Consider the following 14,407-nt stretch of genomic DNA (forward strand, 5'->3'; position numbering starts at 1 on the left):
CGCAGGGAGCGGCCGGCTCCCCTCAGGGTCCGGGCGGCCGCGGGGGCCGAGCCGCCGCTCCCTCCGCGCGCCCCTCACGGCGACCTTCCGGCTGCGGGGGCCGGGCGGCGGCGGCGGACGGACAGCTCCTCTGGCCAATCGGCGCTCGGAGCGGCGCGGGGCGCCCCGCCCCTCCAGCCGCGCGGCCCAATCAGAGGCGCTTTTGCGGGCCGGGGGCGGGACTTCCGCGGCCGGGGAGGCGGTTTTGTGTGTGCGAGCGCTGCGCGGTCCCGGCTCCCCGCGGGCGGCGGCGCTTGGGGGGCCCGGCCCGGCCCGACCCCGCGGGCAGCGCTAAGTGACGGCGGCGGCGGGGGGGTCCCCTCCCCTGCCGTAGTGGGGGGCCCCCGCGGAGGCGGCGGGGTCCCCCCGAGGGCGCGGTAGTGACGGCGGCTCGTCCCCCGGTTGGTCCCCCGGTTGTCGGCTCCCCGCGCGGGGTGAGGGGCGGGCAGGTGGGCGATGAATGGGTTCAGCACCGAGGAGGACAGCCGGGATGGGCCGCCCGCCGCCCCCTTTTACGGCCAGAGCTGCTGCCTCATCGACGACGGGGACCGCTGCGTGCGCCCCGCCGGCAACGCGTCCTTCAGCAAGAGGATCCAGAAGAGCATCTCGCAGAAGAAGCTGAAGCTGGACATCGACAAAAGTGTGAGTGCGGCCTCGGCCGGGGCTGCCGGGCGCTGCCGAGCCCCCCGGAGGGGCGGCCGGGCCGGCTCCAGGCGCCACCGCACTGCGGTGCCTCCGGGGAGATGCGGATCCGCCCGGCGAGTTGAGCTCCCGGGCGGCCGGGGCGGTTCGCCTTGGCCCTGCGGGCTGGGGCTGCGGGCTGCGGGGCTGTGTGCGGCACACACGGCGCCTCCGGACCGCGTTTGCCCATCCTCGGCGTTACAGCGCTCGGGAAGGGGAAGGACGTGCCTGGGTGGACCCGGCTGTTCCGCGGGTGCAGAGCCGGCTTTTCGCTGTGGCACTGCCCGCCTGCTGAAGCATAACGTAGCTAAAGCCCTAAACGCCGTGTTTGGGAGGCGGGTGGTGTGCAGGGAAGCAAAGGAGCGAGCTGTCAGTGCTTGGGAGGCAGGAGTGCTGTTCCCATTGCGGTCTCGGGTTGGAAAGGCTGGTGCTGTCAGGTGAAAACAGCGCTGTGGCCGCTGCTTCAGTCAGGCGGCACTGACGTTACTTCTTTAATTGGTAAGAATCGGTGTTGTGGCGAAGCAGGTTAAAGACCGAGCCGGCGGTGAGATGTGCTGCCTCTTCAGCAGGGCTTGTTCGCACACAGAACAGCCCGCTTTGCTGCCTAATGACATTGACAGCTGTCAGCTCGAGATAGAAACGGGTTTTTTGCCCAGCAGAGAAATAGGCAGAGAAGAGCAGATCACAGAAGGAATTTCTCAGAAGTGACTTCGTTAACGGAATTCAGCTCTGCATGCTTTTTTTTTTCGCCTGATCTGCAAAGATCAAAACCACTGAAAACAAAGCAAAAGCAGAAAAAAAAAAAAAAAAAGGTGAAGTTTTTGAGTCAGTCTGTTTGGCAGCTCCCCCAGTTGGTTGGGTCCCTTCTGCACAGCCAAAATGCATCGTGTCACGGGAAAAGTGACTCAGTTTGAAACGTATTCTTAAAAAATAGAGCATTTCTCCCAGTTGTAGTTCTCAGCAGATTTGTCTAGTGGCGTAGTAATTTCTTGCATTTTAGAAATGAGTCTTTGTTGACAGATGCCAGGCTTTAGAAACAAAAAGGGGAAATCAGACTAATGCAGTCAGAACAAAGGGAAAGTGTAAAGCAGGCTGCATGAAGTGATTTTGGATGTAGGGTGCCTGTGTTATCTGAAGATATTTTGCCGTATAGACACCAAATAATTTTGATCATTTGAAATCCTTTGTTTTGCTAACTCTAGTGAGATTATATTTGTTAAATGGGAGGTTCCATTGCTGAACAAGCAGTAGGAAGGAGGCTGTTCTGCATTTGGTCTGTTAGTTTTAATTGAGGTGATCAGCCCAAGTTTTATTTGTCAAGGTTTTGAAACACTTGCCTTAATAATCCTCTGTACTATTCAAGCCAGAAAGTTCACAAGAATGGAATAATACATTTTTTGGTAGATACCTGCTAGTAAGTCCTGAAATAAATGCACTTCCTACAGACAAGCTCCCATTTTTTTTCCTGACAGATGATTGCAGCCATAAAAAAGAAATTTATTATCTGCAGAGATTCAATTCAGCTGAAGCTTGAGTTCTTTGTTTTCTTTGCTTTTAGTCTTTGTAAGGTAAATTATCTCTGAATAAAGAGTGTGATATCAGGGCTGGGATTTAAGATTAGAAATTCCTTGATGTCAGTCGGTCACGCCAGTCTTTCAGGATGCACCTGACACTGGTGTCAAAGTGGCTGCCGTTGGATGCTGTTTCACAGTATCTGTTTTGATTGCTTTTTCACCACTTCTGGTTCTCAGGTGAGGCATCTGTATATTTGTGATTTTCACAAGAACTTCATTCAAAGTGTTCGGAACAAAAGGAAGAGGAAGACGAGCGATGATGGAGGTGACTCTCCTGAGCATGACACGGATGTTCCAGAGGTTTGTGGGCTGCTTTATCAGTTCTTAGCATGTTGAAGTTTCACTTGGATGTCCTCATGTATCAGAAAATATTTATATTTTAAATTACAAGGCCATTGAAGCTGCTGTGGAGTTACTTTCACTTTCCAGGAGGAGTTTTTTCTAACGTTTGGTGTCCTGATTTTCTTCATTCCCCTATGAGTTCTTTGCCCATGTAAAGTTTTCTATAAAAAGAGGTGTGATAAGGTAACTTCACAGCTTCATGTATGTACAGTTAAAATTATATTTGATACTATTTTTTAAGGCTAAAAATAAGTTATTTTTGGTGGTGTCTGATGCCCCAACATAATTCCTTGTTAATTAGCATGCATCATTTTGCAAATAGACTACAGAATTCAATAGGTCACTCTCTTTGATTGGGTATTTGATACCCATGGATATTGAGCTGCTCCAGATATTTGCATATGTGGTATTTTTTAGCACTATTTAAAACTACCTTTAAATAGTTTGTGACACATTTTTATTTTCAGGAGATAGGCCTGGGGGAAGTTTTCTGTGATAGAGAACTCTAGAATAATCCTTTCTCTGTGCCTCTGCATGCTGCACTTGCTTCAGTGATGTTTCTGGTACAGTTGACATGGCAAAAGTTGTGCAGAGGTGATGTTCAGAGAAGCAGAGCATGGCCACAGCAGAGCCCTCTGCTGGAAATGCCAACCCTATTGGTAAAAAGCTGTTTATTTCTGAAAGAAAAAAAAAAAAAAAAGAAGCCACCAAGATTCATTTTGCCAGCAAAGCTGTGTCTTGGTGCAAATCTGGTGCACACACCTCCTGTGTGGAGGTGTTGAAAGAGTAGCAAATTTTTGGTATGGGGTTTTTTTTTAAGATAACCTGACCTTTTGTTATCACTGTTCATGTTTCTTTTCTGCAAGCTTCTCCATCAAAACTTTCCTGTTCAAGCTTTGCAGTAGTTGCCAGGGTGATTGCTGAAGACCCAGTTGGCATCTAAAAATGTTGGTGCTGTAGAGCACACAGAGTATTTGGTGGCTGAAACCTGATGGATGCACGTCACCCAGCTGAACAGGGAACTCTGCACCATGTCAGTTTTAATGTCATTTCCCTCTCAGTTTTCAGCAGAGATTCCTTTTGTCTTTGAAACTTGGCATTTCCCACATGATCTTCATCTTCCCTGCTGTAACCTTGCCACCACCCCCTTTGTTTCTAAACTGTGCACTTCCTATTTAAGTATTTGAATTTCATTTCATCTCTCTGTACTCTGTTTTATGTCACAAGCCATTTGTTCAGTGCCTGCTAAATTGTTATTTCATGTGTGAGCTTTTTAAACCTTGTGGGAGCAAAAGGTTCCCCTTTGCTTGGAGGTTGCAGAGGTGTAATTGAGAGCAGAAATTGGCCAGCAATTCTGTTGACAGCATGTGAACCAGAACAAAAATTTCTATTTCCCTGAGGCTATTTTGGTCCTTTAGCATTAACAAATACAAAATATACTTAGGTTTGTCAGTAAGACAAGCCAGTGTGGTTCTGAATGCAAGCAAGGAGAAGTCCTGTTGAGGAGGAAGTCGTTATTTTTCGATATTTTTAGATAAAATAACTACTCATAGAAACTAAAGGTAGTGCTCATGCCCTCTTCTCTTCATCACTTCCAGGTTGACTTGTTCCAGCTCCAAGTGAACACCCTGCGACGCTACAAGAGACATTATAAGTTGCAGACTAGGCCTGGACTCAACAAGGCTCAGCTTGCAGAAGTAAGTGAGGACAGCAGTGGTGTTATCTCTGTTACAAGAAAACTTTTTATCTCCTCTGTTCAAGGGCACATTTTGTGGGCACTCACACCTGTGTGACTCACTGGTATGGACCAAGTGCCCACTGAAAGGTTTCAGGGAGTGATGCCAGCAGAAAGCTGCCTGCTTGCTTTCACCTGGGACAGGCTTGGAAGGCACAGACACTGGCTGTTGAAAGCCTGTTTTAGTAACTTGCTTGTCTCTGCTTCCTTTCCCACTTTTTTCATAGTCCCAGTTGGTGCCCTTTAGGGAACAGAAACAGGACCCAGTTTTTGGGTGTTATCTGGGGATGGCTGCTCAGCTGAAACTCAGACTTAACCCACTAATCGTCTCCCTAAGTGCTCCTGTTAGTTTTTCTTTCCTCACAGGCACTTGAACTCGTTGGAATTACTTATTATTAAAGGCAGCATCACTGTCCATGGATTCAGATTCTTTATTTCCCTCCCTTGTCCTCATGATTCTGTGTTACAAAAGGCTTTTTTCTTAAGGGCCTCTGCTGCTTTCTCACCATATGGGCTATTTGTTCAGAAAGAACTCTCTGTATCTCTCTGGTATTTGGGCAAGTTGTGCTTGCTGTGCTTCTGCTCTGCTCTCTTTCTTGACTTGATCTGAAGCCTTGCTGTGGGAAAAATCTTCTCTAAACTTGAAAAAACTGTAGTAGTTACTGATTAGTAGTACTGAGGTTGATTTTGTAAGCTGTGGCTTTAACAACTCAGACAGTTGTCTGGTTTGCTTTTACTTTTGCTTTAAAGAACAAAAACCTGACAGACCAAAAAAGTGAGCAAGACACTGTCTTTCTCTCTTTCAAAGTCAACCAGGGAGTGAACTTATAGAATATAGAGAATGTGCAGTGTAGGGCATGTAAGAGTAAGTTGAACAAAGTAGGGTGGGGTTGTTCCTCATTAGCAGTCCTGGTTTGTCATATTTTAACTGACCAATTCATGTCTGTCAGCTGCCTCCTGCCATGAAGGACCGCCTGCTTAAGGAATTTACCATGAATGTACCCAAGAGGAAAGTAAAGATCAATTACTGTGCAGGTGGAAAAAAAAGGGAGCCTAACTTAAAGCTGTCACACAGTTCCTAGATTTCCTGTGAAGCCTGAGCAGCTTTGACTCTATGCTGGATGCTCATCCAGCTCCCATGCTTGAATCACTGCTGCCTGAGGCTCTTACACTCCTCATGCTATCCCACTGTAAGGGAAACTCAAGCTTCCATAAATCTCCTTGGAGTGACTTATTGCTCAACCTGCATCAGAATCCTGTTCTAGAGCTGTGATGGGTACCAAAAAAAGAGTTTCTTCTATTGGAGAAGCAGATCTTGTCCAGCTCCAGCATGTTTTCTACATTCACTTTCTGAGGAAAAAGCAGCTAATGTTTCAGGGCTTATGCTACTGTCAGAGAGAGGTAGCCCTAACTAAACCCTAACCCTCCCATTGCAAATTCCCTGATATTGCTTTCAGTGAAAACTTAAGAATCCAGAGGAAATAATTTTGAATAAAACTTTGCTACACCTGGTTCACACAGCAAAGTGCTGCAGTGTTTCTGACACTCTCCTTCAAAACCCGGAGGTGCAGGGAAAACTCGCTCGCCAAATAATCTCAGCACAAAATGTTGCTGAGGAGAAGCTGTGCTGCTTTGGCAGGAGGACATTCTGGCTTCCAAATTCCTCTTGTAGGTTGGCTGCAAATCCTGCTGACATAGCAAGGCTATGCTATGTTCATACACACATTCCAGCTGTAAAGAGAGAGGGAGGTAAATGAGGACTGACAGTTGGAATTGGTGCATGTTTCACTCAAAGGATAATGTGCTCAGTGGCCATAAAATTGTTTTTGGAAAGTGAAGAGAGACCCTGTTCTGATTATTTCTAGATTTTAATTTCAGTATTTCTGTCTCTTTACCTGTTGTTCTTCTAGACTGTCAGTCGTCATTTCAGGAATATTCCAGTGAATGAGAAGGAGACACTTGCATATTTCATCTACATGGTGAAGAACAACAAGAGCAGGCTGGACCAGAAATCAGAAGGCAGCAAACAACTCGACTGAAGATTAACAAGGCTTGGAATAAGAGAGACCTTGAAGGAACATGTGGTATTGTGCATTTTAGGTTTATAAAAACTGTTAAAGTAAATTGTAAATTTTTTTTAAATGCAGTGTCTGGATGACAGAAAAAAATATAGACATTCTTATGAGGAGTATTTGAAAACATGTGCCCAGCATGTTTCCGAAGACTTCTTCCCCTCATTTCAAAGTCATATTGGAATAAAGAAATGAGGATAATGGGGAAACCAAATAAATCTGTAGAACTGTGGAGTTTGTCAACTTGCTGTTTTAAACCATTTCTGGAAATCTACATCTCAGTGCAGTTCAAATGCCAGATGGAATTTTTTTCACTGAATTCAGGCTGCATCACAAACCACCATGCAGTTTGTCTTGGTACAGGACTGGAAGAGCAACAGAGATAAAATTCTTTATCAAGGTGCATGGGTCAGAAGTTTGTCTGAAGCTTGCTGCTCACCTACACATGCTCTGTCTTGCCTTGAGTCTTGCTTCAAGTCCCAAACTTCTACAAATGCTCCAGCTCACCAGATCTACTCCAGTGAATGCTACTTGACCAGTCTGAAATTGATGGGGTTTTTTTGCCATTTTTTTCCTCCCGACCCCATCCGACACAGATGCCAACCAACTCTCTGCGGTCTCTTTTCTAATTTCTTTCAAGAACTCACTAATTAAATTTTGTGTAAGCATTTAAAAATTTCTGCATTTCTCTGAATGTGGTATTAAGGCAAACATAACCAATTTGCTGTGTCTGATCATGTTGGTAGAAGTGCTTATTTAATTGATTTATGCATATTTCAGTGATGGTAGGTGAAACAATGGTTTGAGACATCAGTCTCTTAATTTCTGTGTCAGGTCAGTATTGGTCACAAATGATGTGCATTTTGTACTGAAGCTTTAGCAGGTGTCACAAAATTGCTGTGTGCATTCAGGGGCTCTGTTTAGTATAAAGCAGATTTATGGGTGAGGCACCATAACCAGGGCAGTGATCTGACTGGAGCATTTCATGATACATTTCATCTCCCTTTTTCATGGGCAAGAAGCATCAAAGCATTTGCCTTCCATGAACATTACATGTGCTTTCACGAGAGCTGTGTGTGTGAGGGTGGCACTGGTGCTCCCTGACAGGGCACTGTAGGAGGAGATCACCCTGATTTTATTTAAAGCCGAGGTGTCCTTACAGATAATACAGTGATTATTTTGGCAAAAGGAGCTTTTAAAAGTGTTGGTTGTGACTGCTTGTTCTCCAGTGACCTCAAATTCTCTTCAGGGGATCTCATGATTTAAAGCACCGCTCTGTTTCCTTGCTGTCCTGACCAGTGTCTCCATTCTGGTACAAGATGCCAAGACTCCACATAGAGAGGATATTCTTAACAAGCCTTAAGCAACGAAATGAACAGTAGAAAACTTCAGCTAGCATTTTGTAAATGGCAGGTTTTATTATTTCAAAACTGGATGAAGCTTTGTTTAAGAGCTAAACACACTGGTCATGGTCCCAGCTTAGTACTGCATTGTGTTTTGTAAGGCATGAAGGGTTCACTTAGTGAAGCTCTTGTTAAAGCTCTCCCAGGGTCTCTTTAAAATTGAAGTCACAGTTTAAAGCAAGTTCACATCACTCTGAATTGTTTGCTAATACTCCAAAAACATGTTCAACAAACTTCAACATGTCTTAAGTCCTGTGTCATAGGCAAAAATAATCTGTTATGGAACATGTCCCATTTGTGACATCTTGGGAGTGTGATTATTTCAGCATTTCCTTGTTCAATTCTGTATGCATTTTTAGAACATCATACAAGAGAGAGGTTCAAGGAATGAGGAGAGGATGTCTTGTGTCAGTATTTCATGAATGTTTAAAAATTTCCTATTTGTGCTGGTCCTTTCCTTATTGAAAGGGTGGAGTAGTTCCCACGTCAGTCAACACGCTCTGGCTTCTCTCATTCAGGACAGATGGTTAGAAGGGTACATTCTCTGACTGCATGCTAACCTTCAAAGGGCTCATGTAATCAGAGGATGTTACCAAGGGAAAATGAGTTTCTGAGTTGAGAGGGTTATGCCTCATAGTGATTCTTCCCCTCCAGTGGGCACTGGTGAGGCCACACCTTGAGTGCTGTGTTCAGTTCTGGTCCCCTCAATTCAGGAAGGACATTGAGGTGCTGGAACAGATCCAGAGAAGGGAAGCAAAGCTGCTGAAGGATCTGGAGCACAGATCCTGTGAGGAATAGCTGAGGGAGCTGGGGTTGCTCAGCCTGGAAAAGAGGAGGTTCAGGGGGCACCTTCTCATTCTCTGCAACTCCCTGACAGGAGGGTGGAGCCAGGTGGGGGTTGGCCTCTTCTCCCAGGCAACCTGGGACAGGACAAGGGGAAATTGCCTCAAGCTGCACCAGGAAAGTTGAGGTTGGACATTTGGAGGAATTTCTTCCCAGAAAGGGTGATTAAATATGGGAATGGGCTGCCCAGGGAGGTGGTGGAGTCACTGTCCCTGGAGGTGTTTAAGGAAAGACTGGCACTTGGTGCCATGGTCTAATGGACACGGTGGTGTTTGGTCATAGGTTGGACTCGATGATCTCAGAGGTCTTTTCCAACCTAATTGATTCTGTGATTCTGTGATTCTAGACCAAAACTGTAAAAATGTAGTTTGTTTGGGATTTACTTTTTTTTGTGGTTGTATTTTATTTTGTTTTATTTTTAAGAGTAAATAAATCTGTTGGGGTGTTTTAGTAGCCAGCAGCAAAATGATTCTTTTCAAGGAAATATGGTGGCAGGTTCCATCTGTTCAGGTGAATTCACTGGAATGCTTTTGCGCCGAGGTGGTATCCAGGAAACTTTTCTTTCCTTTTTTTTTTTCCTGAAATAGTCAATTGATGTTAAATGTGATCCTTGTTGGTTTCACTTCTAAAGCAATTATACTTTTTTGAAAAAAAAAAAATTCTTAGTGAAGTGTGATGATGAAGAGATGTTTACCAGCCATTAGCAGTTGTTTATAAGGTGGAAAGCTTGGAGGCAAGACACCAAAGAAACAGAAGAATCTTTGGCTGTCAGACCCCATGGCCTTATAAACCCCTTGCAAATGCCTTATTACCTTGTTCTCAATTTAGCTAGAGCAAAACACCTTGAGCAACAGAAAGCTGATGGTCTTGTTGGAAGGGTCAGCCACTTGCTGGCTCCCGTGCTATGAACTGAAACCACACGTCAATTCAGTAGCAATATCCATGTTCAGGGTGCCTGTGATTCTTGAAAAGCATTTAGTGTCTAATAACCAGAAAACGCAACAATGCAATTGTCGTTGTGTACGATACCGTGCTGTGTGTTCGATTCCTTATGCTGCATGCCAAGTAAAAAAAAAAAAAAAAAAAGACTTTCCAACTTTTTATTTTAAATGTCAAATTAAATGTGTTTGAACCTCACACTTGTGAAGCCATGAGGTGGGACATTTTCTCAGCACTTTTAGATGGGACTTGTTGGAAAGGTGTAAGACCCAAATCGCTTTGGCTGGTATGATATTTTTTTTGCATTTTGCTTTTCACAGATGGGCCTTAAATTCTGTCTAGCTTTGAACCATGGAGCACAAGCCTTGGGGGCATGGAGGATGACCAGATGTCATCTTCTATTTATAATAGTGGAAGCTTATTTCTTACAAGCCTGCATAGGTGACATTCACCCTGGGGCAGAGGAATTGTCTCTGAAGGTCTCCAGCCATTATATAGCCTAATGTAATTCCATAGCCTAGCTCAATTCTCATTGCAGAGTTCCATTAACTTAATTAGAGTTCTGAATAGATCCAAAGCCATTAGTATGCAATCCAAATAATGCAGAAACATCTCTTCTGGGGTTAATTTCATCCTGTATGCTGACCCTCTGCTCACTTCAAGGGAAGAAGAAGAAATCATTGCTGGTAGTTATTGGCTTGAGCTCAACTCAGGGGAGTTGGAAGCATGCAAAGACTCAAGTCAGTAGCAGCCTGATGGCTGAAAAGTGCAAACACATCCAGGGAGGCTCTGTCAGAATGCAGTTTTCAAAATTTCATAATCTGAAAGATTGTTGTATATCAAACTGAAGTAAACTATTGCAGGAAAAAGTAATGTTTCTTTTGCCAGGCACTTTAGATGCTCAGCCTGAGAAAAGCAGAGCTTTGTACCACTTCTCTCCAGTATTCTGGTGTCCCAGTTTTCCTTAGAAATGTGGCTGGTAAACCACTAGATACCCCAGGGTGCAAGAATTGACCAGAACATGTCAAGCCTGGCATTTCAAGTGAGTCTAAAGTGCAAGCTGGGTTCAGAGAGGCTTTGAACACAAGAGCTGAAATAATCTACAGTAAATGGGAGTTTTCATGTGGGTCATGATGGCACAGGGAGGATGAAGCAGGACATGGCCCACAGGGAGACTGAACAAAACACACTTCCACAGCAGCAGCAGCGTGGAGAGAGATTTGTTCTGTGTCAGCTCTTGTGATGGATGTTTTATGAGAGGGGGAGGAGGGCGAGCTGTGCACTTTACATCTTTTGGTTGAGCCAAATGTAAATACCAATGGGAGATCTTCAGCAGGACCCGCAGTTGGAGGGGAGAGGAGGGGTCTGCTGAGGGACTCTTTGTTTAAGTTTGCAGATCGCTGGACTTCCTGGAGCACTAGAGTCACTTTGTGTCTACACTTTAGAAACGTGGGTAATACAAGGTGGCCTCCCTTCCAAAAGGAGTCCTTGTGCTGCCCAGAGTAAGGACAGAAGAGTCCCAAAGGTGAAGGAATGTTATTGATGCCTCACTCCTCGTGTCACTGATGCCCTTTAACCATTTCTAGCTTATCAAGTTAGGGAGTTCTCATTTTCCACTTTCAAAGTGCAAATGAACTGTTAGGATGTAAGATACTCCTTGCACTTTTCACAGCTATCCCTGGTCTCCTGTTTTTTAATTGCTTGTGAACACAGCTGTTTGGGATGAACTAAATGCTTGAACAAAGTGTGGGGAGAGGGGGAGGTTCCTGCTTTAAACCTGAACTTCCCTTGCAAGCAGCTCTGCAGGCCATCCTGCACATCAGCAGGCTCCAGGAGCCTCTGGCTTACCTGAGCCTTACCGGGGCTGGGTTTACTCCTGTCCTACCCACACCTCTGCTCCACAGCTACTGCAGGGGAGGTGGGTAGCAGGTAACTTGCAGAATGGTTTGGAGTCTTTTGGCAGGCTTACTGGGAGAGAAAACTGTGTTCCCTCTTCTGTTTCTGGCCTCCATGTGTTGTGCTGATCTTATGCCAAATGTTTTGGACACCTTGTATTTTTAACTGTGTAATATAGCTGTGTATTGTTAAAGCAACTTAGTAACTTATAGCAAAAACTGTAGAACTCATTTCTCTGAGGTGTAGGAAATGTCCTGCTTCCACTGTGTATGAGACTTTAACTCTGTACTGTCTGACAAAGATAAAATTCTGAATTTCACTTTAATAAATGATCTATCTAGCAACCAGGCTCACATTCCTTTGTTTGCCTTTCTGCCCTCAGCACCGATGGTTCCAGAGCCAAGGGAGTCCTGCTTTGTGTGGATGTTTTTTGCCAGGCTTCTCAGATTCACTGCCTTTTCTCACGCACCTCCCCAGGGCTGAAAACACTGCAGACATGGAGCAGAGAGTTGCACTGCTCAGTGGGAATGCCAAGACTGCAGTAGAAATCTCAGGTGATGGGATATTTTCTGACAAACCCATGTGGGTTGCACAGGTGCAATTCATGGAGTCTTTTGAATGCAACAAAAATACAACTTGGAAGAAAGATGGAGGCTGTTGAAGAGCCACGTGCCCTTGCATTTTGGGGAGTGTTGGGCTTTTCTGTGGTGGGAATTCCTCCCCTCCTGTGTCACGAAGAGTCTGTCAAGTGCAGCTTCTCATTTGATTCATGTTTCCTATTGAATCTTCTTTATGTCTAGTTCAGCCATGTGCTTTTGCTCCTTTCTCAGACACATCCTTGGCTTCGTTTCATCATAATTTATAGCTCCTGTTGTCCAGAGTCAAACCTGCATGCCCAGCTGACAAGGCTGGCACTGCTCCAGAGCAGTAATGACATGGATCATTCCAGCATTCAAGATCCTTACCCATGGAATGCTTTGTTTCATTTCTTTTTCTGATACTCCTCCTGACCATCAGCCTTACAAGCAAAGGTGCCTCACTTTCTTGCTGCACTGAGGAAGCAAGTGAAAAAAACTGGGATTTGAGCACTTACTTGTCTGAACTCTGTCATGGTATTTTTAAAGGCTCTGCTGGCACTGTTTGAGTTGTGCTTTTAGCCTTGATTTTTAGCCAGAAAAGAGGTTGTAGCGTAGCTTTTCACACACTTGGATTCTCACAGAGGAGGATGATCAGATGTCGAAAGCTTTACACCCAAAACAGATCCTGGTGTCCCCAGTGCCTGCCTTTGTGGATGTTTCTGAGGCCTTAATGAACATGGGTAGTTTTGGAACATGCTGCTGTGCTACAGGAGGTTGTCCCTGCCTCGGGGAGCTCTCAGTGGAGGAAGGCAAGACCAGAGGTGACACAGGTGGGCACCAGGGGTGGATCACATCACACAGCCTGTGTGCTGTCATTTTGAGGAGGTGTCAGGAGAGAGTCTTCAGGGGAGGATAAGGGCATCATGCCCCAGTGGAAGGGGAAAACTGTGTCATTTGCATTCCCAAATTGATGACTGGGGGCTCTTCTGCCAGCACAATGAGGAGGAGAGGCAGCAGGGCTAAAGGAGGACAGCTGTAAGCAGCAACCTGTTGTGCAGGTGCTGACTTTAGTACAAGAGGGTATAATGCAGACTTGTGATAGAAATAAACTGCCAGTTAATCTGTTATTTGTACGGAGCAATGAATAATGCTACTTAATCTCATGTTTGCTCCCTGCCAAGAAACCCACAGGAGATTTCAGGCTTGAAACCAAGGCGGAATCTGCTCAGTGTTTTTAACATATTCACACTGACGAACAAAGGAACCAGCAGACTGATCTGGTGGGCCGAGAGCTGCACGTCCCTCTCTGCACTCGCGGCTGCCGTGCGAGGGCAGTGTTAGCTCAGGAAGCCAGAGGGGGGGATCGCTGCCCCTCCGAGCCCAGGGCAGCTGCGGGGGCACCGGGGCCGTGTCCCCATCCTGAAGATGCTTCCTTGGCAGGAGCTGGCTGTGCCTGTCAGAGACCGGAAGCAGGATTATGCTGTGCTGGGATGTGGAGATCATAAAAACGGTTTGTTTGGGTTTTGAGGGTTTTTTTCCTGCTTGGACATTGAAATTGAACACGTCCGATCCTCTGCGTGAGCCGTCCCGTGGCCTCCTTGCAGCCTTGATGGAAACCAGGCATTGCTTCCCTGCTCCCCAGCAGAAAGGGCAGCACAGAGGACCAGGGAAATATGTGAATGTGGATTTAATGGTTTTGTGTCTTAGAGATGTGGCTGTGCTGGAGGAGTGTGGGGGAGAGAGACTCAGAGCTTGCTTGCATTTTTTTTTTTTCCGCTTTTTCTTTAAATTTCTCCTCTATCCAATAAGGAATAACTACACAGCTCCACCAGCACTCCGTCTCATTTTACCAGGAGCTGGAGTCCATTTCACATCTCTAATCCTTGCAGGCAATGCTGGCTTCTTCCCTAAGCACCTGAAAACCCCCAATGTGCTTTTACTTAACTGCCTTTTGAACTTTCTCCAAGATCTCTTCCCTTCAGGTGTTGCAGGAAGTACTCCACGATCACCCCAGCACCTTCACCTCAGCAGGAACACCTTGGTGCTGTGGGGAGGAGGGAACTGTCAGGTAGCTGGGGTGGCTCTGCTGCTTCTCCTACCACAGACATGGACTGCCAGAGAGCACAGTGATGGGCACCCCATAAACCCTGTGTCTCTTCCTGGCCTTGACACCTGTGTGGGCCAAGCCTGTTGTATCCAGCTCCTCTGCACCTCACTTTGGTGTCTGGGTTCTCAGCAGCTCCCAGTCCAGCAGCCATGGCCTGGGAGGAAGCCCAGGTGAGCAGAGGAAGGAATTTCAGAGTTC

General features: G+C 46.0%; 1 protein-coding gene across 1 annotated transcript; it reads left to right on the plus strand.

Moving 5' to 3' along the window:
- The first annotated feature begins 272 nt into the window (after nucleotides 1-272).
- Nucleotides 273-11,868, plus strand: SAP30L (SAP30 like). Its single transcript, XM_053991124.1, has 4 exons — nucleotides 273-681; nucleotides 2,472-2,594; nucleotides 4,235-4,333; nucleotides 6,282-11,868. Exons 1-4 carry the CDS (start codon nucleotides 496-498, stop codon nucleotides 6,408-6,410), a joined length of 537 nt encoding a protein of 178 aa, XP_053847099.1. The 5' UTR covers nucleotides 273-495; the 3' UTR covers nucleotides 6,411-11,868.
- The last annotated feature ends 2,539 nt before the right edge of the window (nucleotides 11,869-14,407 follow it).

This window comes from Vidua macroura, chromosome 15 (assembly GCF_024509145.1).
Source record: "Vidua macroura isolate BioBank_ID:100142 chromosome 15, ASM2450914v1, whole genome shotgun sequence".
NCBI classification, from domain to species: domain Eukaryota; kingdom Metazoa; phylum Chordata; class Aves; order Passeriformes; family Viduidae; genus Vidua; species Vidua macroura.